General features: G+C 32.8%; 1 protein-coding gene across 2 annotated transcripts; it reads right to left on the bottom strand.

Moving 5' to 3' along the window:
• Positions 1–759: 759 nt before the first annotated feature.
• Positions 760–12,682, bottom strand: LOC137828589 (NAC domain containing protein 50-like). 2 transcript variants are annotated; one of them, XM_068635227.1, is made up of 4 exons: positions 12,112–12,682; positions 11,618–11,907; positions 11,122–11,334; positions 760–1,591 (listed from the first exon to the last, which is right to left on the bottom strand). In XM_068635227.1, exons 1-4 carry the CDS (start codon positions 12,344–12,346, stop codon positions 941–943), a joined length of 1,389 nt encoding a protein of 462 aa, XP_068491328.1. In that variant the 5' UTR covers positions 12,347–12,682; the 3' UTR covers positions 760–940. The 2 variants fall into 2 exon arrangements, with proteins under 2 accessions (XP_068491328.1, XP_068491329.1); XM_068635228.1 differs by lacking the exon at positions 11,122–11,334.
• Positions 12,683–17,287: the final 4,605 nt, after the last annotated feature.

Here is a 17,287-nt window from a genome sequence, read left to right as displayed (position 1 = left end):
GTCATAATCATCAATGCTCATAAAAAAAACTTAATTCTTACCTCTAAATAGATGACTTTTATTAAAACAAAAGCTTTTCAATTATTTTCCTTGCTGCTCCATTGAATGGGTGTTTCTTTCTATACCCCATCAATGTTCTTCTTACACCCCACCTAATTTGTTCTCATCTCATAAATGTTCTTTTAAAAACACATTCCAGAAAAATTATTTTAAAAAATACATTCCAAATCACATATATATATTCTAGAAATTTTATTCTATTTTTTCTAAAATATATTTTATGAATTACAAAAAATATGTTAAAAAAAAGCTTCAAAAAAGATAATCCAAAAGTCATTTAAAAGAAGGTTAAAACAGTCCTTTTGAAAATTAATAGGATATGGGAAAGATTTTGGTAATAATTTCATTTTACTTTAAATTTTCTTATAATACTCCTATAAATTAACATAGTGTGTTCAAGTGCGGAAATTCTTTCACAAACATTTTAATATAACTTTCAATAGTTTTTTTGTGTGGATGCATAAATCATATGTGAACTTTTAATGCCAAGCTCTCAGAAATCTTAAGGTACGTGTGATGTAATAAAAAGAGAAAAATATGAAGAGAACAAGGTGTTAAAAAGCATTCTCATCACTTGAAATATGACCTGTGCAAGTGCCTTGACACTCAATGGAAGCAACATTATAAAATTTCAGCATTCAATTTGAGATGCTAATCTATTGAATCAGAGAAACAAGAACTAGCATGGCCACTGTCACAGCAATGGGAAATTGAAAGTCATATCATACACAATGACAAGTTTCAAATTGTAACACTGACAAGTTTAGCCATTGAAACGAACTAAAATTCTTACTCAGAAAAATAAAATGTTCGCTAACCGAGCTTCATTACTCAGCTGTAACTAACTTAAACTGTTACAAGGGCATGCCACTGCCAATGTCTAAGGTTTTTGGGCACTCCTCTTCAAATCCTCATTTTCTTTGCAGACAATGTCAAGTCGAGACTGGAGAATGTTAATCATCGCTTGAGCGCTCATCATCTCAAACCTCATTGTCTCCTTTTCGACTCCAAGCTTATGGACCTCACTCTGCAAGTTCTTGATGAACTTGGCAGAGCTTGGAGGCATGGATGCCTCCAGGTTTTCGGCCTCAAAATCCAGTGCCTTAACCAAAGCAAGGCTTTCCTTAGATTCAAGGGACTCTTGCAGGGAAAACTCCACCAGTGCAGACAGAAAATGTTTTTTCGGTGCAGTGTTGGTGGTGGCGGCACCAGCAGTGGTGGTTGGGAGTGTTGTTGCTGCAGTTGTTACTGTAGAGGAGCATGGATCCTGGCTGGCTCGGATTGTATCTCCAGTAACATTAGAGTGGTTGGAGTTCAAGTTATGCCGCCTTCGTTTGTATATTTGAGAGAAAGGCTTTGGATTGTCTGTTTGAGGTGAAGGGTACTCATCCACTTGCTTACAATTATTATCATCCTTTTCAGGAGATGGATACTCAGCCATGCTTTCCCTCTTGCACACAGCTAGAAGATTTTGAGTCTCTATAGGAAGCTTGTTCACGTCAAACGGAGCCTTATTGTGGGATTGAGTGTCCTACAATAGAGCACAACCAAATGTGAAGCCAGTGAATAGTACATAAAACAGAATCAATAACTTTAGAACATCAAATTTCAGATCCAAATTGAAGATTTTGAATAGTGAAGGGTTGCTACAATTGCCACACATCAAGACTTCATAAAATAAAAGCTGTATTGTACTGTAATAATAAGAACTTAGAACTATATCTTTGCAATACAAAGCATATGCTTGAAAAGATATTACAAATAAACTTCCACCATCCACAATTGAGTCAATCGTCTTTTAATATGTTGTTAAAACTGAAAATCTTAAGAAGCAAGAAAGACTACTAAAACACATACTGAAAATAAATATTTGATGAGTTTAGTTTTGTTCACCAAAATCGAAGAAGCTAAAACTTCTACTAATAAAATCAACAGCACCATCAACAGGTTGCTGAATAAGCAATTCCAAATTACCCCATCCATAAAAATTGTCACCGTATAACGGTAACTTCCAACCGAGAGAGGAGGAAAACCAAATGATTTTGAATTCAGTGCCATGCATCACACCCTAGAATGCAAAACATGGTAAAGTCAAAAGAATTTCCAGACCTCTATAAGTTTCCACCTACCGTCAACTTAGAGCTTTTATCTTTCCTAATTATTATAATTCAGTTTTGGATGTCCTTGTATAGCATCTCCAGCAGACAATATTATGCCTTTTGCAAATAATATACTTCAGCTAGAGATGTACGTGGATAGAAGCTTTTGAACTCTCATGGTTTCCAATTAGAGAAAGTGAAAAAGTGAAGATCATAATATAACACAAGTTGCATTATTTAGGTATCTTGGATCCATCATACCAAGTAACATAAATAACAGAGATGCAATTCCTAGAGTTTAAGATAAGTGAACATAACAAAACTCACGATTCAAATGTTATTTTGCAATTGAAAGGTGACTACGGCTGTTTCACTATACTATATGTTGCCATGTTGGGAGCTTTTGAAACTACAGGAATTTAGGTAGAGAAGGAATGACAAAGAGAACAGTAATAAAATATTGATTGATATATGATGTGTAATGATACGGTATGACTAAAGCGTACACTCATTAATTAGTACTAGACTCCTAATCAAATCAAATAAGAAATATAATGAAATCTAGAAACCAGTTTTAAAAGGGTGCTAGGAAGATTTCTTGTCCTGTGGAATCCTTAGGCTTAAAGCAAATATATTTCCTATTGGAGATCCCACATCGACTAGAGATTAGAGCATGTCCTAGTATATAAGTGGGTGCAAACCTCACCTTATAAGCCGGTTTTATGGGGTTGAGTTAGGCTTAAAATTCATTTCATAATTTGGTATCAGAGTCATTTTTGAGCCTATCCTAACGAATGTTTGTTGGGCTTATCAGGCCATCTCCTATTGGACCGTTATCGGACCACCCATAATATGTTATCCCACACACGAATTATCACTCTCGGCGTGAGGAGGTGTGTTGGAGATCCCACATCGACTAAAGATAAGGACATTTCATTGTATATAAGTGGGTGCAAACCTCACCTTATAAGCCGGTTTTATGAAGTTGAGTTAGGCTTAAAGTCTACTTATTAATACTTCCGAATACATAATTCCCACAGATCCACAACCTTCCTTATTACACACACAAACTGTAGAGTCCTTTCTAATATACCGAAAGAAGGATTATAGTGAGCTCAATATTCAACCAATGGCCTTTCACATCTCAAACACTTCAGATTTTGTCTCATCTAAAGTTTTCTTTGTTCCTGGATTTTCAGCAACCACTGTACCAAAGCCTTAAAAGTCTTTACTTAGCATGACCCTTAACCTCCCAGCACAAAGACATGCAAAACCTTACTAGTAATTAGAGAAGAGAGGAAGGACTGAATTGTTGAAAATTGTTTCTCTTGATTGAAAGGTAGAAAATTTAATACATAGATATAAATCGAAGTGAGGCTAATCTAATCAAGGAAATAAGGAACCAAATCACAAATTAAAATTGTACATAGTTTGATAAGGGTGTTACAATAGTTCTGGGAATTTTAGTTCTAGGAATTCCTCACAAATGAAGAACTATGGAAGGAAATAGGGAATTCTCAGATGAAGAAAGAATCCCCAAGTTTTCTTACTGAGAAACAGAGGTACCAAAATTTGGTTACAAGATGATTGATTACCCAACTATTCAATCATTTTCCCTGTATGTAGTTGAAGAGTAACTATAGTAATGCACTCTCCAACAATTCAGTTGGGTCAGCCCTCAACTATTACAATTTTCTATTTACCCTTTCTTTTCTATCATTAACCACCCTTGAAAGCATTTGTCCTCAAGGATGCAAGGAAGGATATCTCCTCTAAAGATCATAGTAAAACTTGCACATGGCATCCTGTGGAAGTTGATCTTTCCACTTTACCAAAAATCTAGTCATAGTCCAATTCTTCCTCTTGACAAATCATCCTATTCAAAATAGTATTATGTTCACATGAACCAAAACTTGCATCAATGTTGGAAGGAATATAAGTAGCAATGACCACAGATCCTACATGTTTTCCTGAGACATGAAAAACATTATAAATTATGAACCCAACGAGAAGATCAATTCAATAAGCCATAACACCAGGACGATCTAACACTTTGAAGGGCCCATATAACTTAAGTGTCAATTGAGCATTAACCCAATGAGAAATAGATCTTTGACGATAGAGATGGAACTTAACGTAACTAAATCCCCTGTGTGAAATTGTCTATCCACCAACTATTTCATTCGATCTTGAAACTCTACCTTTGTTATTGATCATGCAACCACAATTTTTACTTTTTACACCTCCAAGTCATCAAGTTTCAAACTAAGAACATGCAATATCCTAAGATAGATCTTCTATCTATATCAACCATTCATATTCTATGGCTATGCATGCTTTCATGGGTAATTTCTCTCTCTAGACTTGTCATGAAGTGTTGGAAGTCCTGTTTACTATTAGATGTCTTACACATTGAAAATGTTGTCAAAATTGCGAGTAAACTCCCAAACTCGTGCAATCCTGCAAATACAGAGGAGCTCATGACTTGATGCATATGCCAAGTCGAGGAGGGGAGCACAAATTGTTGCGAGATCATGACGTTGATCGCTGAATCATGGGATCGTGCACCATGTTGATCCTTCCGTCTTGAGAAGATAGGGTTTGATGGCCCATTGTTGGTTAAAAGGCGACCCGACCCTACCTAAATCAAAGCCCAACACTTGTGCCATTTGACCCTTTTATTCCGCTAGGGTTCTTATAATTCACAAATCAGAAATGAAGGAGACTTGTGAGGCATACACACTTCTTGATGTTGACGTTATCGTTGTTGTCGAAAAACTATCACTTTTATCATTGATAGCCACAATACACTCATGATTCTCCCATCGCCACTAGTTTCACCATTGTTGGCATCAAAACACTCACAACCATCATGGTAAATGATGCTTTCACAGTTATTGACACTCGCTCTTTGTTTCAGTCGCTTTGTTATGCTCACTCTCTGTTGTGCTTTGTCTTTGCTTCTATTATCTGTATACTCCTAACTCTTATGAGTCAAGTTAAGAATTTTTATCCCCCTTTTCGATCCTATTATGATTCTCGAGTTTGACAACATTGCACATTGATGCCTTCAGTATATTTGGGCTCTCCTTTGCTTCCTGTCCAATGATTCTACTCCATGGACATTGTAGATGGTTATGGTTTACCGTCTAGCATGATTGTCTCTCTAAGAAGATCAAGGATGTGTTTTCTTTTCTCTGAGAGATGAAGATGATATTTCTAGACTAGGCAACTTTTATTTCAAGAATATACTTCAAAATTCTAAACGAAGTTTCTAACCTCTCTCTCAGCATTTGGTTTTCAACTTCATTGTCTACAACAATCATATCATCAATATTCAGCATACTTTGTGAAGAAAGTGTGGTCACCTTGACTCCCCTTGTACCCTTAAGATAGCCTAGCTAGGGTGAATCTCCCAAACCAAGCATGCAAAGAAAAAGTGTCTTACCTATATACACCTTCCTTCCTCCATTACTAACCTACTAGGATCTCCATATGCGCCTCCTCCTCCAAGTCTCCATGCATAAATGCATTTTTTTAGAACATAATGGTGTAGATCTCATCCAAAGTGAGCTACCAATGAGAGAGTAATGTTAATGGTATTCATCTTTGTAAATGAACAAATGTCTTCTCATAGTCTATTCCATATGTTTGAGTATGCCTATTTTCCAACCAACCTCCCTTGTATCAACCCAATATACCATCAAATTGATATTTATGTGTATATCCATCTAATTCCACATATCTTCATTCATGACTCGACACAATTTTCATCCTCTAGGAATCTTGAACAACTTTGGAAATCCCAATAATAGTTGAAACAAAGCACTAATGTTGTATAGAAAGAGGATTAGTATATACAAAAATGAGATATAGAATACTTGCCTCAAGAACACTTTTCTTTCCAAAAAAAATCATTAATATCACGTGGTCTTTTCCTTCTTAGATACTAGTGTTGGTAGTATTTGTCAATATTATTTGCTTCATTTGGTACTTATACTAGTCCCATGTTCTATACAGCAACTGCTTCTTCGGGATCTGCAATTGATTCTTCAATAGCAACTTCTTCATAAGGAGTCAACTTTACCATATTATCCTACGTAAGGAGAGAGCGCGAAATCTTTGAGATTTAGTTTCCCGATGACTCTCCACTTGAATACGAGAACCAATGTAAAAGACAACTTTGTAGGTAACATCCATGGTAAAACAATCACAAAGGCATGAAAAGTCTAGGGATTATAACACTTGTATCCCTTTTTGTTAGATGCATACCCAATGAAAACAGACTTAACAGCCAAGGTTCTAACATTGCAATGATTGTGGTTGTAAACATAGTACAATCAAACATGAGTTGGAACTCTTCGTGCCACTGTTAGCATGTCATAACTATGATGACAACCAAACTTCAACAATAAATCAATCTTAACAAGACAATTCTCCTAGTACGATCATTAGTTAGATCGATCATGAAGGTGGTAGACAGTGTCGGATCTTAGTAGGGAGGGGCCATGACTTAATCCCCCCCCCCCCCCCTCCCAATTTTTTTAAAAGAATATACATATATGTATGCCTCAATTATTTTTTAAATAAAAATATTTATTTTTGATGTGGCAACAGAGGAGGTCAAAGGTACCAATAGTGCTACCTTACCGGTTTACACTTCTAAGGGCACATTGAATGTGCCAAAAAAATCATGCAATGAAGGTAGGTAAGATTTGAATACTTAAGTAGGGCCTTCAAATCAGGAAATTTTATACGAACTTGAAAATCTAGAAGAAAGAATAAATGTTTTGCTTGATACTTATACACAAGATCCAAATAAGATAACCCAAACTAAGGAAACAAGACAAATTTTGTACATAATCAACACCCTAATTTTAGAAATTACAATCACAATCACAATCCTACTTAATTACAAACCATATGTTATCATATTGTTAGGAAGGAAGATATTGCGCCTAAAGCCCTATTACTATATTAGAGAACAAAAGTCCAATAATTGTAATTTTGGGGAGAAGTCTAATAGAATGTAATAAGAAGTGGATTTTGAGCCTAACTCAACCTTATAAAACCGGCTTATAAGGTGAGGTTTGCACTCACGTATATACTATGAAATGTCCTAATCTCTAGTTGATGTGGGATCTTCAACACACACCCCTCAAGCCGAGAGTGGCAACTCGTGCGTGAAACTATATATTTATGGGTAGTCCAATAGTGGTCTTATAGAACAGTTAAGCAAAGGAGAGTAATAAATACATTGTGAGAAGAACGAGAAAGGAGGTTCATTTTTGTAGATTGAGTTTTACCTCTTTCTGAAAGAAGAAATCCTTGGTCAAGGGGAAACCTAGGAGGAAATTGTGTCCTCCTATCTCTTTTCTTTTCTTTTTTTCAATAAAACTCTTTTTTTCTTACTTTATCCAATGCCTAGTTCCTAACAAATTGGTCCGACCTACCGAATCCCAATTGGAGAGAAATGGATCAAGATGAAGCCAAATTCACAACTTTGGAATCCTCAATAGAAAAACTGAAGAGGACAACCAACAATCAATGAGTGCATTGCTAAAAACAAGAAGAGTGTAGAAGACATCAATGACATAAAAGGAGATACTCAAAATATGGATGGAAACAGGTCATTGGCCTTGAAGAGGGTGAGAACAATGACAAAAATATAACAAAAGAAATGGGGGGATGATGACCTTCTATGAATCAAAAGAAGCTCCACACACGTGGGTTAAGAAGTTGGAGTTACCTACCTTCAAAGGAAAGACCCAATTGGTTGCATCACAAGGGTGAAAATTTATTTAGGTCCAACAACTAAAGCAATAGAGAAATATCACAATCATTAGTATGGAAGGAAATGTAGTACATTGGTACCAATGTTGGCACAAGGTTTCCCAGAATCCTTCTTGGGAGGAATTGACCACAATGCTATTAAGGAGGTTTCAAGGTTGAAGAAGGGGTTCAATCTATAAGAGATAGGTAGCATTGAGTCAAAACACAAGTGTTTATATGTTCATGAGTTTGAGTTGTTGGTTGCTTAAGCTCCGTCTACAACAAATGAGCAAATGTTGGGGAATTTTTCTGGCAGGGTTACATAAAACATTAGAAGGAAGGTGCGTTCACACAACCCAAAAGATTTTATGCAATATGAGGTTAGCTATTGATATTGAAGAAATAGTAAAGAATGAAAGAAATTTTAGGGATTTGCGGAATCGTTATAGAGGTACAAATCTCAAGTTTCGAGGAGGGGATGGAGTTGTGCCAAGAGGCTCCAAAAAAGGGCTCAAGGATTGTGATCCTGGTTGAAGGTGAACAAATCACTAGGTTCAGCTCTTTGTGAAAGGAAAAATGCTTTGTGAAGGGAAACCCTTGGAGAAGAGAGGGCTCTCCTACTTGTTCTTTTCAATAAAAATATTTCTTTTCTTTCTCTTTTCAATTCTTGGTTCCTAACACATACAACCAAACCAATACCTCTAGCACACATGTTTGTTAAAGTCATTTAGGTAATTTGGTTTCATGATATTCCAAATTAGATACCTCAGGCTTCTTTATTGTGCCACCAACAAAAACATCATCTATCCATGCAAGAATCAAATTCGAAACTAACGAAGCCCTTAATGTGCTAATTGTAGATGGTATTAAAGCTTTTATGGAGTTTCTCCCTTCTATCAAGGAACAATTCCTCCCCAGTGTTCACTTATCCTAACCCAACCTAACTCCTACATAGGTACACCCTCACAAAGAAACCACAAAACTTCAAAGGATGTAAAACTGAAAAGGAGAGGTCCTATTGGTCACAAACTCACAATTAGGACTCTCAATGTTGGGCTTGTTGGTAGAGCTAAAAAAGGTTGTTCTTTGAATTTTTGCCACTATAAAAAATATGTGGACATTGACTCCAACGAAGCAAAATGGGTCTCTTTATTCATCCTCTATGACCAATTTGCATTAAGGTTGCGGAACCATGACCATTTGCTGTTAGAACTTCTGCAGCATCTTCTTCATCATTGCGTTGATGGAAACACCATGCCCAACTAAATCAATGGCCTTGGACAAAAGTGACAACCATATCTTGTTTTGTCTTTGGAAGGGTTCACACCTTCACAAAGAAGAGAATAGTCAGTGAAACAAATTATTTCCTACAAATGTACTCACAAAGAAGAGTAAAATATTTGGACATTGACTCCAATGGTGCAAAATCAGTCTCTTTATTCATCATCTATGGCCAACTTGTGGATTTAGGTTGCCGACCATGACCATTTGCTGTTAGAACTTTTGCTGCAACTTCTTTATCATTGTGTTGATGGCAACACCATACCCAACTAAATCAATGGCCTTGGAAAAAAGTGACAACCATATCTTGTTTTGTCTTTGAAAGGGTTTGTGCCTTCACAAAGGAGAGTAAAGTCAGTGAAACAAACAAATGTACTCACAAATTCAAGATCTTTCATTTTCACCTTTTTTTCAAGCTAAAATGGCCCTCTACTCTAAAATGAGTGCTTGCTCGTTTCTGTCCCATTGTCTTTGGAAGTTAATTGGTAGTTTAAAGAATCCCATGATCTTACACAGACTCATAAATAGCACATGTTTCCACAATGCCACTTCTACAACGGGCATCAAGAATTGCAACATCAAGGTCCAAAGTAAACACAAAAATAATGTTTTATGGATCTCCTGGTTCCTTATTTTGACTATAGGTTACGGACATTTGAACCACTTACACCACATGTAACCCAAACAGAGCTTGGTGCATCTTTGGAAACAAATTATGTTGGGTAAGTAATTATGTTTTTTCTCAAAAGCTCTCTTAGAAATATGGCAACAGTAAGCAGTTATTTATCCGAAATAAGATAAACCAAAAATGCAAAATTTGCTAGCTGAGTCACACTTTGTTCTTTAAACATTACTTATCTAAAAAATGCAAGCTTTCATGTTGCAAGATTCCTCTGAAGATGAATACATAAGTTAGAAAAAGCAATCACCTATTTCAGAAAGCTCAATGAACATTCAGCGCTCAAGATGAAAAATTGTTCCACTCAAGAATAGTTAAATTAAAAGAACAGAGAAAAAAAGAAGAGTTGTTCCACTTGAAAAATCAAACAGTATCTACTAAAATTTTATCATTGCATGGATTGATTTTCAATTCTTAAAATCTAGGTCAAATGAAAAAGGAATAGCAAAATCCATTAAATCAATTGATATTTTTTCATTGGAATTGAATAAACTGATATATATATATATATAAGACAAAAACCTAAAAAACCTTATAACTCATTGAATATATATTTTTTATTATGGAAAGAAAAAGAAAACATTAAGACGACAACGAAGAAAGCGGTGGAATACAAACGACAAAGAATCTACCAAGGGAAGAAAGGAGAAAAACGGACAAAATATTGAAGTAACGTGGGGAACATTATTATTGCACATTTACAACTGATCAAAGTATTAAATTGAAGCGGACCAGATATCAATTCTACTATTTTTTTTCCTAAATATTATGGCAAAAAGGAAGATGAAATGAATTTTGAGAATAAAGATTCCTCCTTAACATAGAAGGCTAAAAAATGCAACAAAGCTACCCAATCCCTCGATAAAGTTTTTAACATTGAAGTTCAGTGTTATCATCAACTTTTCATATCTCCAATCATTTTTTAACAGTGTTGTTAAATGGTAGGACCATGTCGAATGGTGCAGCAGATGGTATGCCTATCACCATAGGCAATTTGTGAAGGGAGGTCTGCTATGGCAGCACCAGAGGCTGCTGCAATGGAGCATGTTTATATGGTAGAATTTTGGCCTTTTGTCAACCACCATTGATAACAGTGTTTTTTATAAATAAATATTCAACGGTTGCGCATAAATTAAATGTAAAGCATCAACAAATTTCCAATATAAATCCAAAAACTTTATCGTTAATAACATGCAGAATATACAACCGAAAAGTTAGGAGGGAGCTAACCTGTACAACACCATTTCTCCCTTCAGTGCATAAAACACCACCGTTGCCTTCAACAAGTGGTTGGTAGGCAACAGAGCCATTATACACAGGCTCTGCCCCTGGAATCATTCCAGATTCATCATTCCACTCTTCTTCAACAAAGGGTGCATATCGTTGTCCATTTGGAGGTCCTATGTTATTTTTGTGAAATACTCTACACAAGACATAGGCATCCTTCTCCATCCAGAAGAGAAATGCACAAAAATGATTAACCATGTGTAACACAATAACAATGTCCATAGTGCAGTACATAGCAAACTATTCTTTCGACATTTACTTAAGAACAAAGCCCAAAAACCCACAATTTTGGTTTGGGAACCACATAAAATAACTAAGCTAAGCTCCTTATTTTACCAACAAGAAAACAAGTAGAGCCCCCAGTTGCTGCATAGCACAAATTCATATAGTTTGGGGTCATCTCAGACTTCAATTTCTAAAATTAATTTTATAATCTCACCTGAGGCTGAGAGGATCCAGTCCCAGCCCTCTCTAGCTCCTCATCAACAAGTCTGTACTCATGCATAACCCAATTAGTCCTCTTTCCAACAGGAGCTCGGCCACTGTGAAACACCAAAGTTTTCTTCAATCCCACAGTCCTTTGATCATGTTTCACTGGTCGATCATTCCCAGTGGCTTTCCAATACCCTTTGTTGGTAGCCCTGTTCATCCTCCCACCATTTCCATATTTCTTGTCCAATGCACTAAAAAAATACCACTCCTGGTCCCTGGTCTTCAACCTCGACTTATCTAAACAAACATTCAACCCACCATCATTCACAGTAGTCAAAAATAAAAAACATCAGAAAACTGAAAAATATCCAGAAAATCCATTAAAGTGAAGCAGCTGAGAAACCAAACAAAACACACATCCCATTAAAATAAAACAGTAAAAATTCCAAATTTAAGCAAAGAAAAGTGAGAAACTTTAAATATTTAGGAAAAGGGAGTGACCTGCTAGGTCCCAGGGCTCGCTCCTGTATATATCCACTTCAGATATAGCATCAAATCGGAAGCTTTTGCCAGAAACCTTGCGCTTCAGGTAATAGATTACAAGCTCCTCGTCAGTTGGGTGGAACCTGAAACCAGGAGCAAGAGAAGTAGGTGGTGTAGCTGGTGCTGCTACTGGATTCACTGCAGTGGTGGCAGTGGTTGGTGGGGCTGGAAGGAACACAGTTTCGCGACCCATGTTGGTGGTGAAGGAGCAGCAAAAGGGGTGATGTGGAGGTGGATGGATATGGTGATTAGGGCTTCAGTGTTGAAGTTCCCTACGCCAAACGGAAAAGATGGGTCTTTGATTGAGGGTCAAGCAACAAAAGAGGGGTACCTTCAATGACAAGAAATTCTAACACTCTGTGGCTTCCAGGAATTTAGATTTTCTAATTTCTTTTTCTTTTATAACTTTTTCCAAAATGAAAATTAAGGTTGTCTTTGTGCTGTGCTATGTTGTGTTGCTGTTTCTTTTGAAACTCAACAACCCAAAAATAATCCAACCCTTTTTCTTTTGTTTGGATATTTTTTCTTTAGTTGGATTGCATTACTGCATATGAATAAATAATTAAATGTAGATATGGATTCAATGGGGCTTTTTGGGAAACCACATGATTGGGTTTTCTTTTTTCTCTTTTACCTATTTACTGCTATAGATTTTGGAAGTGAATAAATGATTCCATTATTTACTTCTTTTTATTCTCCTGAGAAAATAATTTGGGACCATCCTCAGGCACATTTCCCATCTGTGGCCCATCCTTGTCATTGTTATAATCCTGTTTGAGGACAAATGAGGATTGTGCTTCTCCTCACACCAATAATTCTAAGCCAAACAAACTATCTTCATACTTTCTCAAATTTCTATTCTATTCTTTTAGTTTTATGCATTCACTCAACTTTCATGTACACAATAAATAATGTACATTATATATTTTAATTATTTTTTGCACATTTTTTATTATTGGTTTTATAATAGGTAAAAAAACCAACCCACTATAATTATTTTGATGAGAAATTATACTTGTGTTTCATAACATTTATAGTTAATATTTTACAACTGTTTTTTTATGTACATGTTTGTTCATAAATTTAATATAAATTTTAGTGATATTTTTAATGTTAATAATGATTATTTTATTATCCTAAGAAAATAGTACAAGCATAGGTATTTATGTTTCCCCTTACATTATAAACATGGTTAAATAGATACATGTACTAATAAGAATATATTTGTATTACTATTAGTCATGATATACCTACTTAAATTTTTTTTCTGAATTATCCATGTCTAAATACTATTCATAAAGATAGGTAAATAATATATATAATAAAAGTTGAAAATTAAATTTCTCAACCATATTTGTGAGACTAATCTTTATATTTGTTGTTGGTTCTATGATTATAGAATGATTTTTTCTTACACTAAAAAATACCATAGTCATGTCACAAAACATATAGCAATGTCACTTAACAATAAATAAGGTAAATGTGATAACATATAACAATTTAAGCTAATAAGAAAGAAAAGAAATGTAATATCTTCTTGATAGTTAATAAGTAGGAAAGCACGTCATTCATGTAAAAATATTTTATATACACATTCCTCATTATCCTAATATAAAAAATAATCACATTGAGATATATTGGAATACAAAATCAATTAATTGTCCATATAAAAATCAAACACACATTTAACCTCATTTTCTATGCATAAACTAATGAAGAGGGAATAAACTTGAATAGAAAAAACTTATTTTTCTCAGATAAAAAAAACAAATCATTTATTATTACTTTTTTCACCTCTCACAATTGTAATTACTCTCCATCCTTTTATAAATAATATTTCTCTCTCTTGTTAAGTTAAACACAACTGTCACACTTTCAATTAATTGCAAACAAAAATTAGTCACATGTATATCTTAAATGCACATTTAAACTAATTAATTAAGATGTAAGTATACATTAAATTTAATAATTAATTTTTAATGTATTTCAAATAATTATATTGAAGCAACATAAATAAATCATTACAACAAATAAATAAATATATATATATATATATTATTTTAACTTTTTAATTTTTAAAAATAAATGTACCTGCACGACATTGCAAATTATTTATTTATTTATATATATATTAGTACTATTTATTTTAATTAAATAAATTTGGATTAAATACTTAATTTCTAAAATATTGAAAGATTTACTATTTTACATGTAATTAATTTTTCATTTTGGGATTTAATCAATTGAGTCAAATACATTAATATAAATTGAATATATACAGAAGAAGTGTGAGTTTAATTTATTAATAAATTTATTTGTATTGAAAAATATTAAATGTTTTTTTAAAAATTCATTAAATGTTGAGTTATTAAAATAATAAAACGTCATTTAAATTATTTTTTAAGTTAAATATAATGGTTGATTTTATGACAAAGTATGTAACGGAACTAAGAATTCAATTTTTTTTGTGTTTTTCCCTATCTTAGTTGTCCATTTGTCCATTGAGGATATTATATTGGTTTTAAAGATAAGTTCAAATTAATTATATATAACTTTTGAAAACACATGTGCCATTTTTTTTATTTAATTCGTATGTAAAAGAAAAATTATGAATTGTTTAAACAACTTTTTTTTTTCTCTGGCTTGAATCTTTCTTTTTCTTCAAATTTTTTTCTCTTCCATTGGTAGTTTTGAGATCGAAGAATGTGATGATGTTCACGTTAAGGTTAAGATTGACTTGATGATAGATACAAAAATAAATAATGGTTTTACCAAAGAATATAGTTGTTTGAAATGGAGTGAAGGGAGTGATTAGAAATGGAGGTTATTTGATTTGATTTGTGAGATTTGATGTGGAAACGTGTGAGAATATGTTATCTCTTTCTTCATACCTTAAAATAAGGGATTAAAGGAAGAGTAGGAGAGTCACTATAAAAACGGTTCATTAATATTAATTTAAAAAATTAATAAATAATTTTATTTTTTAAATAATTCATATAAAATGACAAAAAACTCCATTGTACTAATAAAATGAAATATATGAAATAAGGGTAAAATCCGAAAAAAATTTGTGTACACCAGAAAATAGTTATAATGAGATTCTCCTTTATATATAGGTATAAATTTTATAAAGTTATGATAATTATTATATTACTCACATTTATATTTATATTCTTTCTTATATATTTTTTTTTAATTATCGCATAACTAAAACTATTTATGAAAAAATCTTTTAATTACAAATATTTTTAATAAGATTTTGAATAAAATAATATAAATATAGTAATCACAATAAAATCATTAGATAAAAACTAATTTTAAAGAAAAAAAATAGTCATTATATTAATTAAATTTAAAATTATTTTAGAGGCTAAAAAAACTATTAGTATTTAAAGTAGTTTCTAATATTAATAAATAGTTTCTAAATTGATATATAATTAGTTATCAAAATTTTAGCTACCAATCTTATAATCTAATTAGTTGTAGCTAAAATTTTGGTAACTAATTTAATTTAAAAATTATTTATTAATAAAAGAAACTACTTTAAATGTTAATAATATTTTTAATTTTTAAAATTTAATATAGTTAATATAGTAATTAATTATTTTTTATCTCTTAGCCTAAATGTAATGATTTTTCTTGTAGTGGATAGTGTTGATTATTTTATTTTATTTATAAAAGTTTTCATGTTAGGATCACTATACAACTTGACATCTGCCATCACATGAAAAAAGTATTATTAAAAGAAAATAAAAAAAAATATGGGAGGACTAGACCAAAACTCATATGTTAAGAAAAACAATAGTTAGACTATACATATTCATAAAGTAATAACAAATCATATGGAAACCTATTATACCAATAAAATGATTTTCTATGAATAAATCTTAAATTAGCCAACTTATCAGCACACGAATATGAGTAACTCTAAACATGATTTCCCCACAATAATTAAGACAAGTAGTTTATTGATAACGAAGCATCCACGGAACATTAGTCCTAGTAGTAAATGCAGCACAAACCAAAATCATATTCAAGTCATACATTAGTAAGCCTCATCTTTTGAGTTTACTCCATAGCATGTATAACTCCATAAAACTCAGGTCTTAACTTCAAGAAACACAAAGAAAGCATCAATAAACTTCCCCATACTCCCACGAAAAATACCTCCACAAGTAGCAAGACTGAGATATCCCCTAGCGGCCCCATTAGTGTTAATTTTAACCTAGTATGGTGAACTCCCATATCATTTTTCGTTGAAGCTTTAAACAAATTTCTTACTAGACAGGTTAAATCTTTAATTACTGAAATAGACCTAAAAACATTAATCTTATCCTGAAATCTAACATAATTTACACATACGTCATACTATCCAAATAGAAAAAGTTATCACAACAAGTTTAATCAATTTAACCAAAGGACTACTATCACTATTAATAAAAGAAAGAAAATCATGCTTATTAGAGGAATGAGAAGTACAAAAAATATGTCGAACTCATCCCAAATATACAAAGCATTAGAACATCCAAACAATAAATGTTGAATAGACTCATCGTGCTTTTCACAAAGCGTACACATAGAACATATATGCAAACTTTTATTTTGAATATGTTGATATGTAGGAAGTCACCCATGAAAAACTTTCCAAAGTATAGATTATTTTAAACAATATACAAATAAATATATATTACACAATTGTTCTAAATAAAAAAACTATCAATGTAAGACTAGTCCATTATAATTGACTATAAGAAGAATACTAATAGTGATTAATAATTGAATATTATTGTTTGAAAACATTTTCATTATATTTACTATATATCTTATTTTCATTTAGTATTCTTAGATGAAATGGATATAATCTTTGATTTGACTACAAATCGAACCCGAGTGTTTGAATTGGTAAGAAGTAATTCAAACCATCAAACTATTAAGGTGATCCGTAATGAAATGGATATAATCTAAAATACATTAATTCAAATTATGTATTATTACTGGTATATGAGTTAGAGTAATTAATACCTAACATGACCAACGAATTTAAAATAATGGGATTATAACTCACAAAAATTCATATATATTATGAAATTAAAAATAGATATACATTCTTCATATATTTATATATAGTATATTA

This window comes from Phaseolus vulgaris, chromosome 7 (assembly GCF_000499845.2).
Source record: "Phaseolus vulgaris cultivar G19833 chromosome 7, P. vulgaris v2.0, whole genome shotgun sequence".
Lineage (NCBI taxonomy): Eukaryota > Viridiplantae > Streptophyta > Magnoliopsida > Fabales > Fabaceae > Phaseolus > Phaseolus vulgaris.
This window is presented reverse-complemented; position numbering and strand designations above follow the sequence as displayed.